This window comes from Pongo pygmaeus, chromosome 11, assembly GCF_028885625.2.
Source record: "Pongo pygmaeus isolate AG05252 chromosome 11, NHGRI_mPonPyg2-v2.0_pri, whole genome shotgun sequence".
In the NCBI taxonomy this organism is placed as follows: Eukaryota; Metazoa; Chordata; class Mammalia; order Primates; family Hominidae; genus Pongo; species Pongo pygmaeus.
Genome location: NC_072384.2, coordinates 141930071 through 141945206, shown reverse-complemented (window position 1 = coordinate 141945206; position 15136 = coordinate 141930071). Strand labels below are relative to the sequence as shown.

The following is a 15136-nucleotide window of genomic DNA, read 5'->3' as shown; positions in this document are numbered from 1 at the left end:
GTTGTTTTCTTCTCTAGAAGTTCCGTCTGAATTAGTATCTTCTGTATTTTCAGTTCTTCACATGTTCAGTCTTTCTGCTTTTGGCCATAGACAATACAGTTAAATACCTGTTTTTCTGTCCTTGGCTGGCTGATTCTAACATTGTCATTTCTGGGTGGTTTTCTATTTTCTTTTCCTCGTTATGGGTTTTCCCCCTATTCTTTGCATTTCTGGTGTTTCTTAATGAGGGTGTTTTTGTATTCCTCTGAATATTATTTTGTCTTTGTGAAGTTACTCTGAAAACTTTTGCTCCTTTAAGGACTTGCTTTTAAGGTTTATTAGGGAGGATCAGAGCATATTTAGTTCAGGCCCAAATATTTCCACTGCTGAGATAAGATCCTTCTGAGTACTCCACGTCCCAGAAAGTTGAAACTGCTGAGGATGGTTCTGGACCAAGCTCCAACTGAGCTGCAGACACTCTTTCCTGGTGTCTGAGCTGTAGGTACTATACCAGGCCCCAACTGAGCTGCAGGCACTGTTTCCTGGTGACTGAGCTGCAGGTACTGTACCAGGCTCCAACTGAGCTAAAAGCAATGTACCAGACCCTGACTGAGCTGCAGCACTGTACCAGGCCCTGACTGAGCTAAAAGCACTGTTTCCTGGTGTCTGAGCTGTAGGCCACTATACCCAGCCCTGACTGACCTAAAGGCACTGCACGAGGCCCAGCTGAGCTGCAGGCACTGTTTCCTGTGATCCTTCTGGGGATTCTTTCCCAGGCCCAAGGTGATTTCCTCACACGTATCAATATATGAGTGGCTGGTCTCCGGATCTCAGAGGTTCTCGATGGCAATCTCTTTGGGCTCTGACCTCCGGATGGTTCCGTTTCCTCACCTTCCTGTACTGTGGCAGCAACTTGGGGCAGTTGTAGGGCTCACCTTGTTTCCTGTCTCCAGGGTCTTGAAAGTCACCATTAGGCGGTAAGTTCAGTCCAGTCCCTGGTATTGCATCTTGGCTGAAAGCAGAATCTTTGGTTTTAATAGGAAAAGTTTATGTGTCCATAGGCATATGGAGCCACCCCTGGCAGAGCCGGAGAGTTGACTGAAGAAATAGAGCATTATGTGTGGTCTGAAATTACCACGCTCCCACCTCCCAACCCAGCATACATTCACGAGGACTCTGGGTCCTGTTGAGTTAAACACCTCCCAGTGCGTCTGCTCTGCTGGGCGCGCCCTACTCTCCCCAGGACGGGCACTCTGCCAACACATGATGCAGTGCGTTGCTCCCTCCTCCCCCATGCAGGTCAGAAATAGCTGGAGAAGTTTGGTCCGTGCTTGTAAGTGGCAGCACCAGGGTTCTAGGCCTGCGTGTTCATCACCACCAAAGATGATGATGATAGTTTGTCTTTTCCTTTACCCTTTTTGCCACAAAAATGTGACTTCCTCCTCCTGCCCTGTGTTTGGTTTCAGGCCAACATAGCCGAGGTAGAGGTCTCCATCCCTGCCAAGCTGCACAACTCACTCATTGGCACCAAGGGCCGTCTGATCCGCTCCATCATGGAGGAGTGCGGCGGGGTACACATTCACTTTCCCGTGGAAGGTTCAGGAAGCGACACCGTTGTTATCAGGGGCCCTTCCTCGGATGTGGAGAAGGCCAAGAAGCAGCTCCTGCATCTGGCGGAGGAGAAGGTGAGCATGGGGAGGGAGCGTGACTCTTGGCAGGAAGCCTGGTCCTCAGTACAGTGTTCTCTCTTCTCACTGTGGAAACCCCTGAAGGCCCTTCCTTTGTGGCGGGTCAGAAAACAGCTCTATAGTGTACTTTTTATGCGTCTTTGTTTTTGCTATTACTGGAGGGCCTTTCCAGGTCCAAACGCTCACATATACAATATCTAAAAGTTGGTCTTTGGCTTAATTAGTTTTGGGGTGCTTTTGTCTTTTAAGTATGATTTACAGTAAAATTGACCATTCTTCAGGTATAGTTGAGTTTTAAGTAACATGCAGTCATGTGACCACAATCATCAAAATTCATTTTCCATCATCCCTAAAGATTGCCATGGAATTGCTGTTGTCTTTGGGTCAAAACCCATCTGTGGATGCTTCCGGGCTCTTCTGGTGACACCAGATTTATGGGAAGTCTGGAAATCAGTAGTGTGAGCCCTCTTAACTTTGGCTGTTCTACATCCCTTGCTGATCAGCCTGTCAATTTGTAGGAAAAAAGCATTTTCACGTTTTGATTGCGATTGTGTTAAATCTGAAGATGAGACTGGTGAGGATTGACAGCTCAACAGTTTTGACTCTCTCAGGCATCTCTCCATTGTTTTTAGGTCTGTGATTCTTTATTGGTGTTTTATAATTTTTAGCACATTTTTATGTTCGACTTAACAGATCTAACTACTGTTATTCTTTTAGTGCTGTTGTAAATGGCACTGTTTTTTCCATTTCCAGTTGTTAGCACATGGAAGCACTTGTGATTTTTGTACGTTGACCTTCACGAGACTGCTGAATAAAGCTCGTGTATATCAGTGCCAGTCACTTTCTTGTGGATTTTTTTTTTTTTTTGAGACGGAGTCTCGCTCTTTCGCCCAGGCTGGAGTGCAGTGGCGCAATCTCGGCTCACTACAAGCTCCGCCTCCCGGGTTCACGCCATTCTCCTGCCTCAGCCTCCCGTGTAGCTGGGACTACAGGCGCCTGCCACCACACCTGGCTGATTTTTTGTATTTTTAGTAGAGATGGGGTTTCACCGTGTTAGCCAGGATGGTCTCGATCTCCTGACCTTGTGATCCACCCGCCTCAGCCTCCCAAAGTGCTGGGATTACAGGCGTGAGCCACCACGCCCGGCCCACTGTTTTGTGGATCCTTATTTTATATGTCACAATCACGTGGTCTGTGGATAGTTACGTTTCTCTGTAATCTGGAGCCTTGTATTTCTTGTCTTTTTTGTTGTTGCTGTTATTAGATTGATGTTTTTGTCTTTATGTTTAACCAGCCTTGCATTTCTGGGGTAATCCCTGCTTGGTTTGGTAGGTTGTCTTTGGCCATATTGCTCGATTGGATTTGCCTAATTGATTGCCTGATGTTTGACTAATGCTGCTATTTGTGGATGTCTTTGAAAAGTAGCAGAGTCTCTAGGTGGTATTTGGTGAAACCTGCACTTAAAAGATAGCGAAGTTGTTATTTAATATTTTTGTGCTAGCACATTTTTCTTCGGTATTCTTGCTTGCGGGCCAGGTCTTGGGTCTGGAGAAAGGCAAGAGCTCCCCGTGTGGACCTGAGTCCTGTGGAGCAGTGCCCTTCTCGGGGCCCCTGCATGGGTCTGCCAGAGGCACTGGTGTCCACAAGCACAGTGTCCAGGGCCTTTCCAGGACCCTCTTTTCTTACTGCCACACAAGGGTGTCGTGCTACATGAGGCCTCTGAGGACTTGGTCTCTAACTGTAGCCTTGGTTGGCTTGTGTCCCTCTGAGCTTGAGCTTGGGGAGTGGCTGGTTTTGTGGGGGCTGATCTGCAGCACTTGTGGGAGGAAAGGAGGCCTGGCCCAGATTTGTGTGTGCTTGGTCTGGAAGCAGGTAGAAGAGTGGGAGCGTGGTGCAAACCTCTTAGGCAGCTTGCTTCCTGCTCTGCTGGGCACACCCCACGCTCCCCAGGACGTGTACTCTGCCAACACATTGTCTGGTGTGTTGCCTCCCCCTGTGCAGATCAAAAATGGCTTGGAGAAGTTTGGTCAATGCTTGTAAGTGGCAGGACCAGGGTTCTAAGCCTCTGTGTTCATTACCACCAGCATCTGATTGTTGTGGAAGAGAAGTATGTGTGCAGTCTGTCTGGGTATTCATCTGTTTATTCAGTGAGGTGTGCTAGCCCCATTTTGGGGGTATTGGTGCAACATCAGAACACTGGTGACAATGTAAGGGGAGCCTGAGTTGCTGTCCTACAGGCCCTCTTGTCTTCCTCACTGTGGTCCAGGCATGTGGCGTCAGGCTAACACAGTGGGATTGGTTTCTGCAGCAAACCAAGAGTTTCACTGTTGACATCCGCGCCAAGCCAGAATACCACAAATTCCTCATCGGCAAGGGGGGCGGCAAAATTCGCAAGGTGCGCGACAGCACTGGAGCACGCGTCATCTTCCCTGCGGCTGAGGACAAGGACCAGGACCTAATCACCATCATTGGAAAGGAGGACGCCGTCCGAGAGGCACAGAAGGAGCTGGAGGCCTTGATCCAAAACCTGGTAGGGAGCGGGCCTCGGCGGCTGACTCTGCTGGGGCCGTGATGGGGTGGCTTATCTTCCATCTCTTCTTAACACTGCAGGATAATGTGGTGGAAGACTCCATGCTGGTGGACCCCAAGCACCACCGCCACTTTGTCATCCGAAGAGGCCAGGTCTTGCGGGAGATTGCTGAAGAGTATGGCGGGGTGATGGTCAGCTTCCCACGCTCTGGCACACAGAGCGACAAAGTCACCCTCAAGGGCGCCAAGGACTGTGTGGAGGCAGCCAAGAAACGCATTCAGGAGATCATTGAGGACCTGGTAGGCACTTGGGTGCTCGGGGAGGAGTTCTCACCCCCCAGTGGCCACTCACCGAAGCCGTTTATGAGTGTTTGCTCCACCCTGCAGGGAGGTGACTCCCTCATACAGCCCCAGAAGGCTTCAGAAGGGGCTTTCTGGGGCTCACTCTTCTTTCCTCAGCCTGTCTGGCCTCCTTCCTGATAGTTGGTGAGAATTCTGCCTGTGAGAAGCACTTAAAAAAAAAAAAAAAAAAAAAAAAAAGACGGAGAAGAGGAGAGGGGAGAGAGAGAGAGGAAAGAAAGCAAGAGAAAGAAAGAAAATGCAGTCTGTGTAAGGGGTCAGCTCTCTTCTCCCCTCTGTGAAGGAAAGAAAATCGATTTGAGGGCATCCATGTGAATCCATGGGAAGTCACGAGAAGATGTGGTCTTTTTCTCAAGCAGTCTTTAGAGAGTGTCCCCTCCAGGCCACTCCCCTGCGAGGGCCTTGGGTTCCCTTTCCCTAATAATCAAGTCTGATGCCTCCTCATGGAGTCAGAGGCTACCCCAGGAGGTCCCACTCCCTTGGCTGAATTGGCCACCCTCCAGGGACGGCACCTGGCCTTCTGGGACACATTTCAGAGGAGGCCCACCCCCTTGGACCTGTCATGCTACCTCCCTCCTCCCTGCGCCTGGAGCCCTGGACTCAGGAGAAGGGGAGCATCTGTGCCAAGTGGCTGTAGAGGACAGGGAGGAAGGTGGTATGAAGAGTGCTGTAAAACTTGCCCTAAGGAATTTAATCTTTGCTCTTTTCTTTTTTCTTTGTGTACTTCCCTCCAGGAAGCTCAGGTGACATTAGAATGTGCTATACCCCAGAAATTCCATCGATCTGTCATGGGCCCCAAAGGTTCCAGAATCCAGCAGATTACTCGGGATTTCAGTGTTCAAATTAAATTCCCAGACAGAGAGGAGAACCCAGGTGGGTCCCCCATTAGCCCTGTTCTGCTTGTTCATAGTGGTGCCTCCCATGTGAGAGGCAGAGCTGTCGCACATACTGGTGAGGCTCTTTCCTGTCTGCTGGAAAACCATCTGTGTATTCTGGGGGCTTCCAGAGGTTCAGGGTCACTCCCTGGCCTTTAAAAGATGGACCACGTCAGTTATTGACGGAGTGACCAGGTGACCTTCATATGTCCTAGAGACACACAAGGTAGCCAGTCCCAAGGCGATGAGGAGCGTGCAGCCTCATCCTCGGGTGTCCCGAGTTCAGTCCCAGTGATTCTCATGACATCGTTTGGATCGCATGAGCCCCATCGTAGAGCTTCCTCCTCCACACTTCCTGTCACTGTGGGGTGTCCCCTGTGAGGCAGGCAGCTGCAGCCTCTGGCTGGCCAGAGGGCACCATCCAAGTGGCCGGCAGATCTTCTAGGAGGGCATTCAGCTCCCCGTACCATGCTTGCCCCCAGCTCTGCCCATGCACCTGGTGGTGGGCGGTGACCTGTGGGATGGGTCGGTTGCCTCTCTCTCACTTGCTCTGCATTTGTGAAACAAAAGGTATGCCCTCCACTCTGTGTATCAGTCTTGGTTGAGCTGTTTGGGCGGCAGGTGGCCCTGCAGCCTGCTGAGTTCACATAGTGTCATCTCTCTGGTCATCCAGGAAGCATGTCACACACAGCCATTCAAGCCCCTTTGTTTTCCTGAGAATACAGGCTGTTTTGAGTAGGAAACTAATAAACTCATACTGTACTCCATCTATGTTTTACACTTCAGTGGTTATTTAAAACTTTGATTTTGATAGAATTTCACAGAATAGTATAAAGACACATCCTGTGGCACCAGTTTCTTTTCTCAACTTCTCCCCTTTTAGACACATTTTTTTTTTTTTCTGAATGTAATTTTTAGACATGTCCCTTTATTCATGGTGGGTATTTTCTTAGAACAAGGACATTCTCTTACATAATTCTAGCACATTTATCGGAATCAGATTGAACATTATATAACAGTAGTATCTAATATGTTGTCGGTATTCAAATTTGCCAGTTTTTCTCCTTCAGAAACACCTACTTCCCCACCCTAGGATCACCCTTGATTTTAGGCAGGCATCTGTCTGGTCTCCTGCTCATTTATTTACATCACACACCTCCTGGGTTCTGTCTTAGTGGTAATTATTGTTGTGGTGTCTATTTTGTGATACTTATTGTTGTGGTGTCTATTTTGGTACACATGGTGTCCCAGTGTGGCCTGTAGGAGCCCCTCCAGCTGTCTTCTGTGTCCTGTTCACACGCCCCTCACTCCTGGGGCTCTCGCTTTCTGGCTTAAGGAGCTGGCACAGGTTTACCTTGACCTTGCCCTTTCTGTCTCCCCTAGACCTCTCACCCCCTTCCCACTGCCTCTCCCGGGTGGGGTGCGTGCTAGCCGCCTTCCCTGATGAGCCCTGCCTCACAGTCAAGCCCCACATGTGCAGTGGGCCTGCCCTGTGTTCCTCCCATGAACTAACTCATCTGATCTCACTGAAGCCTCTGCTGTAGTTGCTGTTAGCTTCATTTTCAAGGTGAAGAAGGGAGACACAGAGCTCACGGCCTCCCTGCAAAGCCTTCGGTGCCCACCCCCCCGCAAGGTCTGGGAGCCCTCTTTGAGGCTGCTGTGGGGATATCCTATCTGCTCTCCCTGCCCAGACCAAGACCTCCTGAAGGACAGGAGTGGTTTTCCCTCCCTTTGACCACCCAGCACCTAGCAGGTGCCTCACAGACGTATGCATTCTGAACAAGGTGTGGGGTCTCTTCCAGCAGCTGTCAGCTGTCCCTTTTCCCCTTTCTCTCTAGTTCACAGTACAGAGCCAGTTGTCCAGGAGAATGGGGACGAAGCTGGGGAGGGGAGAGAGGCTAAAGATTCTGACCCTGGCTCTCCAAGGAGGTGTGACATCATCATCATCTCTGGCCGGAAAGAAAAGTGTGAGGCTGCCAAGGAAGCCCTGGAGGTATGTGTCCGTGTGCCCCCCTCCACCCCCCACCAAGGCCCAGTCAGCAGGCACCTGGGGGAGACGCATGGCCTGGATGGGATGGACGGTTGCCCAAGTGGCAGCGGCAGTGGAGCTAGCCCTCTTGCTCCTACCGTGTGCGCACGGGCTGTCTGGCTGTGCTCCTCGGCTGGACACAGAGTTTGGGGAGGCCACTTCCCTTCACCAAGGCTCTGGGTTCTATAGCCCCTTTCTGGGACAGCTGCATGGGATCCGGCCTCTCAGGCCCACGGTGGGTGTAGGGGGCTGTGGAAGGGTCTCAGTTGCAGGGGGTTGAATGTGACCTCCAGTTGCAGTGTCTCCCCCCGCGTGAGTGGGGTCATCAGGCCTAGCTCACCTTGTGTGCAGTCAGTGTTGAGTGCCACGTGCATGTTGGATGCTGCTCTCAGTGCTGCAGTGCCACAGCACACAAAAATAGTTCTCACGTTGCAGTGGAGAGACAAGCAGTCAACGCAGATATATACTGTGGCAAGTGATGGTAAATGCTGTGGCGAGAAAGAGCAGGTTCTGGAGGTGAAGGGCGGTGGGGGAGACAGGGCAGGGAAGGTGAGCAGCGGTCCAAGAGTCCCTTGTGACACCTCGTGGGCATTAACCAAAGCCGTCCTGATCCCAAGGGACAGGGCAGGGAAGGTGAGCAGTGGTCCGAGAGTCCCTTGTGACACCTCATGGGCGTCGGTCAAAGCCGTCACGACCCCAAGGATGTGCCAGGAGTCAGGGCCTCTCCTCCTACGTGGGCCTGAAGGGGCTGCTGTATTTCAGGAGGGTAGGCTTGGGATGAAGGGTCTGAAATTTCTGTCTGCCAGCATTAGCCTAATGCAAATCTTTTCCCATTCTTTTCTATTGAGTTAAAGGTCCTGGTGGCATTGTCAGGTGGGGCACACTGCTGTTGTCATAGGGCTGTTTGCCTTGTGTTTCGTGGAGCCCCATTGCTGAGCTTACAAGGTCACTCTGCTCTCAGCTCCCACGGCCTAACCACGACCATCCTCCCTGCAGGCGTTGGTTCCTGTCACCGTTGAAGTAGAGGTGCCCTTTGACCTTCACCGTTACGTCATTGGGCAGAAAGGAAGTGGGATCCGCAAGATGATGGATGAGTTTGAGGTAGACCCCTTTCCCGGGAGGCCATGTCACAGGAGTGGCCGGTCGCATCCTCTCCTGAGTGCCAGCGTCCTTTCTCAACTTCCTGTTGACTCTGCCTCCTCCTGCTCGGATTGGGCACTGACTTCCCTTCACGGCGGGTGGCCTTCCCTCTCACTTCTTCTGGGTCCCAGGGCCAGTGGACTCTTTCCTGTTCTCTGGGGTCCTGAACATCAAGTCAGCCCCCTCTTCACGTAGGTGAACATACATGTCCCGGCACCTGAGCTGCAGTCTGACATCATCGCCATCACGGGCCTCGCTGCAAATTTGGACCGGGCCAAGGCTGGACTGCTGGAGCGTGTGAAGGAGCTACAGGCCGAGCAGGAGGACCGGGTGAGAAGGAGGTGGCCGGGGCGCTGCCCGGAGCCATGGTGCTAAGCTTTGGGCACATGTCAGAATCTAGGGAAGTTCTTCAAGATCCCAGCATCCCAGTTACATCTGGGTGGCCAGAGGTGAGATGCAGGCAGTGCCAGGATGCAGTCAGCATCCAGAGGTCTTGCTGTGGAACTAGCTAAGAGCATGGCACCTTTCTCTTTTTCATAAAGTGACAAAGTTGGACTTCCGTGTAAATTTGCAGTTTCTCTCAAAACCAAATCAGAGTGGTACGTCAGACCTATAGGAAAGGCCAAGGTTGCGAGAGGCCCCCATGCATGTGCCATGCAGTGAGGACGAGTGTCAGGGAACCGCCACTAACCTAGCACAGGGTGGTCAAAGGGTGAGTGACTTCCTGGTAAGCAGGGATGAAACCCCCCCAACCTCTGGCAAGGCTGACGTTTGAAGGATTGTGTGAGCGGAGCGCTGCAGATGCCCAGCCTCTGGCAGGGCTGACATTTGGAGGATTGTGTGAGCAGAGTGCTGCAGACAGGAGCGGGGGTTCTGGAACTTGGAGCAGACTGTGCTGGGGGGGGTGGTGGTTTGCTGAGGGGGTTGGCTTTCCACTCCTCCCGTGAGCATGTCGAGTCTGGTGAATGGGGTGGAGCTCGTGAACCTCACACAGTCTCAGTGTACCCCTGCATAGACTCTGGGTTGTCTCCTGCAGCCAGGTCATACCTGTAGCCTTTGGCCATGGGTGTTCAGCGGCTGTGGCTGCCCCCTCTTCTTGGTCCGCTGTCCTAAAAAGATCCAGAGCATTTCTGTACATATCCATCAGATCCCTGTTTGACAAATGAGGAGAGCAGGGCCCCAAGCTCGTGACTCACTGCCCAGCTCTGTCAGTTCCTGAGCACGATCCTCGCAAATGGCCCCAAGCCCTCTTTTGAAGGATTTATAGACCGCCTTGTGGAGCAGCCAAGTTCCCTGGTTCTCATTATCAGCAGATAATGGAAGGTGGCAGGGGTTGGGCCAAAGAGATGGCGGACCATTCCGGACCACGGGTTACAGAACACTGCAGCATCTCCAGTGTCCTATGACCAGGGTGGAGGGGGAATGGGGTCACAGGGTGGATCAGCTCAATCTTTGCCTCATTCTTGCTCCTTTCATTTGTAGGCTTTAAGGAGTTTTAAGCTGAGTGTCACTGTAGACCCCAAATACCATCCCAAGATTATTGGGAGAAAGGGGGCAGTAATTACCCAAATCCGGTTGGAGCATGACGTGAACATCCAGTTTCCCGATAAGGACGATGGGAACCAGGTGAGAGCCTCGGTTGGAGCGTGTCGGGGGCAGAGGCGCTTGTTGACCTTTGCCGTGACTTGGGAGCAATAACCAGATGTGCCTAGATGGGGGTTCGAGGGCCAAGTTGAGAGTGGCAAGTCTCTGAGGACCTGATTCTGGCTTGAGGTTTGGGCTGTGTCTCAGCACTTGCCAGATGGGTGAGGTCTCTGGCACTATGTATCATCTGGGGCCTGGGGCATTTTCTCCTGTGTCTCCTTCCGGAAAATGAGCAGGAGCTCCAGCTGGGTCCTTGATCAGTGGCGCCTCCAGGTGTAGCTCATTCACCTGTCACCTGGGCCTCTCGGGGTCAGGTGGACGTTTCTCTGCAGCCCCAGCTGCAAACACCGTTGTGCTTGCCAGATGGTCCTTAGTAAACTCTTGTTGTTACTTCCTCCAAATTGCAGTGCCACCCCCCTGCCACTGGCCCTCATGGCCTCCTGCTTCACTCAGAACAAAATGAAAGGCAGCCCCGTCCCCTCTCTGGGCCCTGCCACCTGGCATGCAGGGCAGCCTCACCCAACACCCCCATGTCTATCTGGCTCCCTCTTGCACACACTTCCCAGGCTTGGTCTTTCCTGGCTCTGGCATCCTGCTGGGGTGTCTGCTTCCTAGGCGTGTCAGTACAGCGTTGCCCACAGTGGGAGACTTGCAAGCCTTGGTGGCCGTGGTTGTGCTGGTTTCCAGAACCCTATGGAAGCAGACCCTCTGGCAGCAGAGCCCCTCCACGCCTCTCGCTCCCACTGCTTCTGGCAGCAGAGCCCCTCCACGCCTCTCGCTCCCACTGCTTCTGGCAGCAGAGCACCTCCATGCCTCTCGCTCCCACTGTGGACGTGCTGCCCAGGGTTTTCCGCTGCTTCCCCTTCCCCTTCTTCCTCCCCAGCTTCTTGTTTCCTTTTGGATCTTTGAGTCACACACACACCAGCCAGGCCAGGAGGGCCCTCCTGCACCCTGCCTGCTCCGGCTCCCACGTCTTCTTCCCTCCCCAAGTACATTTTTTAATTTTTAGTCTTGATCTTGAGAGTTTAGTTCTTTTTTTTGAGAGAGAAAGTCTTGTTCTGTCGCCCCAGCTGGAGTGCAGTGGCGCGATCTCGGCTCACTGTAACCTCTGCCTCTCGGGTTGAAGTGATTCTTGTGCCTCAACCTCCCAAGAAGCTGGGACTACAGCTGTGAGCCACCGCTCCCAGCCCAAGAGTTTAGCTCTTTTAAGCCCCTCACCCTTATTGCCTTTTATTTCCCTCTGCTATTCTATATAATTATCAATCTTAAGAGTCATTATAGGTGAGGCACAGTGGCTCACGCCTGTAATCCCAACACTTTTGGAGGCCAAGGCAGGTGGATCACCTGAGGTCAGGAGTTCAAGGCCAACCTGACCAACATGGCGAAAGCCTGTCTCTACTAAAAATACGAAAATTAGCCAGGCGTGGTCACGTGCACCTGTAATCCCAGCTACTTGGGAGGCTGAGACATGAGAACAGCTTGAACCCAGGAGGCAGAGGTTGCAGTGAGCTGAGATCACGCCATTGCGCTCCAGCCTGGGCAACAGAGCGAGACTCTGTCTTTAGACTATTCCATCTAATACACCATGAGCCAAGTGGGGTGGAGCAGTCATTTCTTCACAGGCAGCTTTTTCCTGTGAGCTGTGCTTCTGATCATGAGGTTCTGTACCTGGAGGCACACGGGTGGTGCCTGAGGCTGTCAGCTCTGCTGGGCCACGGTGGGTGGGGCTGCTGCCTCCCGCTGTGGCATTTTGCTTCAATCTGGACAGAAGCTTCTTGGGCTGCTGCTCTGTTGTCTCTAGGTTAGGTCTTTCTGCTTGTTTCCTTTCCAGGCATTTGTCCCTGTCCTCTAGTCCTGTTGGGTGGTGGTGGTTCCATGTTGTGATTTGTCCCCGTCCTCCAGTCCTGTTGCGTGGTGGTTTTTGTGTTGTGGATGTGTTGTTTTTGCCGATTGTGGGCTACAGGTGTTTTGTTACGTTTCCTTCTCTATGCCCTGAACTGTCCGCTTGGTCTGCTTGTCTGCTATCCCAAGTCTGGTATGGTGTCTCCTGTCCATTTGTGTGGCCCAAGGAAGGCCTGAGCAGGTGGGAGCTCTGAGTGAGAGAGGGACTCGCTGAGGAATGCCAGCCAGCCAGCCTCCAGCACAAAGATGCCTCCAGACTGTGGCCCACGTGGGCAAAGAAGCAGGAAGCTGAGGGGCTTGGGGCTTTGTCTTTGCCCCGCTGTCCTTGAGTCCAGAGTTCCTGCCTATCAGTGTCTCTCCTTTGTCTTTGAGGACAAATGTCCTTTTTCGTTCTGTAATTCACTGTCTTTCGGGTGGAGTTGGGGAAGAGATGGAAGCTGAGTGAACATTGTTTGTTTGTTTTTTTTTTGAGACGGAGTTTCGCTCTTGTTGCCCAGGCTGGAGTGCAGTGGCGTGATCTTGGCTCACAGCAACCTCCGCCTCCCAGGTTCAAGCGATTCTTCTGCCTTAGCCCCTGGAGTAGCTGAGGATTACAGGCATGCACCACCACGCCCGGCTAATATTGTATTTTTAGTAGAGGCAGAGTTTCTCCATGTTGGTCAGGCTGGTCACGAATCCCGGACCTCAGGTGATCCGCTCGCCTCAGCCTCCCAAAGTGCTGGGATTACAGGCGGGAGCCACCATGCCCTGCCCTGAGTGGACATTGTTAACCTCTTGTTTTAAATCAGCCGTTGTTGCTTTCCATCTTCTCTCCCGAGCTGTTTTCCTCAGCAGTGGGGGCCGGCTCTTGCCCCTGCTGGGAATCCCAGTAAGGCATCCCCTTTTCTGACTACATTCTCCTTTTTTAGCCCCAGGACCAAATTACCATCACAGGGTACGAAAAGAACACAGAAGCTGCCAGGGACGCTATATTGAGAATTGTGGGTGAACTTGAGCAGATGGTTTCTGAGGACGTCCCGCTGGACCACCGCGTTCATGCCCGCATCATCGGTGCCCGCGGCAAAGCCATTCGCAAAATCATGGACGAATTCAAGGTGAGCCGGCTGGAAGCACAGTTGGTGAGAATCCTCTCTCACCAGGGGCACCTGGCTGGCCAGAAGAAAGGGGAGGGCATGGCCTTCCCCTCAAGATGATGAGGCCACAACCCCAGGGCTGGCAGTGGAACTGTCCTCATGGACACCACGGGTCAGTGCAGGCGATGGCCTGTGTGAGGCTGCACTGCCACGGTGGCCCATTAGGAGGGCATCTCCTTGAGAGTTGCCTGGCGAGCGCCTCCTCTGTGGGTGGGAATTTCATGCAAGACTACACAGTACGTGCTGCAGCCCTCTGTGTGCTGTGAACAGGGTGCTCCCGAGGTACACCTAACTCGGTGTGGTGATGAGGCTGACTTACTTCAGAACAACTCTGAAACCAGATTTTAAAATGTTTGCTAACTCAGAAAATACTTCACTAGAAATAAACACATAATTTTAATCCTTTTCCTCGCTTGGAGTCCCCTCATCTGACGTTGTACACCCCTTCCAGGTGGACATTCGCTTCCCACAGAGTGGAGCCCCGGACCCCAACTGCGTCACTGTGACGGGGCTCCCAGAGAATGTGGAGGAAGCCATCGACCACATCCTCAACCTGGAGGAGGAATACGTGAGTCTGGGTGGTTCTTGGAGCCCCGTCCTGGCACGTCCACCGGCCTGAGGCCCAGCCAGGAGCTTCAGGGGACAAGGTGGCACTTGTGTTTCCAGAGGCAGGCGAGGTGCAGGGGTGAGCAGGCGGGCGGGATGCTGAGGTGCTGGGCAGACTGACCCTGTCTTCCTGTCCTCTGCCTGCAGCTGGCTGACGTGGTGGACAGTGAGGCGCTGCAGGTATACATGAAACCCCCAGTGCACGAAGAGGCCAAGGCGCCTTCCAGAGGCTTCGTGGTGCGGGACGCACCCTGGGCCGCCAGCAGCAGTGAGAAGGTCAGGTGCGGGCTTCTGCCCTCCTGGGTCCCAGGGAGGGTGGGCGGCCAGGCGGGCTTGGTGTCCCGAGGGTGGCAACTGCGTCAGAAGCTGCTTGCGAGTTGGGGAGCAACCCGTCCTGAAGCCGTGTCGTCTCTCTGCACAGGCTCCTGACATGAGCAGCTCTGAGGAATTTCCCAGCTTTGGGGCTCAGGTGGCTCCCAAGACCCTCCCTTGGGGCCCCAAACGATAATGATCAAAAAGCAGAAACCTCTCCAGCCTGCTGACCCGAACCCAACCACACAATGGTTTGTCTCAATCTGACCCAGCGGCTGGATCCTCCGTAAATTGTTGACGCTCTTCCCCCTTCCCGAGGTCCCACAGGGAGCCTAGCGCCTGGCTCTGTGTGCGGCCGCTCCTCCAGGCCTGGCCGTGCCCGCTCGGGACCTGCTCCACTGTTTAACACTAAACCAAGGTCATGAGCATTCGTGCTAAGATAACAGACTCCAGCTCCTGGTCCACCCGGCATGTCAGTCAGCACTCTGACCTTCATCACGAGAGCTCCGCAGCTGTGGCTAGGATTCGACTTCCTGTGTCATGACCTCAGGAAATAAACGTCCTTGACTTTATAAAAGCCAAACGTTTGCCCTCTTCCTTTCCCACCTCCCTCCTGCCAGTTTCCCGTGGTCCAGACAGTCCTGTTTGTGGAGTGCAGTCAGCCTCCTCCAGCTGCCAAAGCGCCTCAGCACAGGTGTCAGGGTGCAAGGAAGACATGGCTCTGGACAGCAGGAGGCAGGTTCCTGGAGCTGGGGGGTGACCTGAGAGGCAGAGGGTGACGGGTTCTCAGGCAGTCCTGATTTTACCTGCCGTGGGGTCTGAAAGCACCAAGGGTGCCTGCCCTACCTCCACTGCCAGCCCCTCAGCCTGAGGTCTGGTGAGTGGAGCCTGGAGGCAAGGTGGTAGGTACCATCTGGGTCCCCTGTGACCGTCACAGTG

General features: G+C 53.2%; 1 protein-coding gene across 10 annotated transcripts in view; it reads left to right on the top strand.

Moving 5' to 3' along the window:
• Positions 1–14780, top strand: part of HDLBP (high density lipoprotein binding protein) — an 84566-nt gene extending 69786 nt beyond the window's left edge. For 5 of the 10 annotated variants that reach the window (XM_054477253.2, XM_063648429.1, XM_054477252.2 and 2 more), the window contains 12 exons: positions 1446–1664; positions 3976–4197; positions 4278–4496; positions 5291–5429; positions 7270–7424; positions 8457–8561; positions 8796–8930; positions 10083–10226; positions 13055–13240; positions 13731–13847; positions 14033–14161; positions 14307–14780. In XM_054477253.2, the coding sequence (XP_054333228.1) occupies positions 1446–1664; positions 3976–4197; positions 4278–4496; positions 5291–5429; positions 7270–7424; positions 8457–8561; positions 8796–8930; positions 10083–10226; positions 13055–13240; positions 13731–13847; positions 14033–14161; positions 14307–14393 (1857 nt within the window). In that variant the 3' untranslated portion in view covers positions 14394–14780. Of the gene's footprint in view, positions 1–1445; positions 1665–3975; positions 4198–4277; positions 4497–5290; positions 5430–7269; positions 7425–8456; positions 8562–8795; positions 8931–10082; positions 10227–13054; positions 13241–13730; positions 13848–14032 lie in introns of all 10 variants that reach the window. The other 5 variants (XM_063648428.1, XM_063648427.1, XM_063648424.1 and 2 more) reach the window with 1 other exon arrangement.
• Positions 14781–15136: the final 356 nt, after the last annotated feature.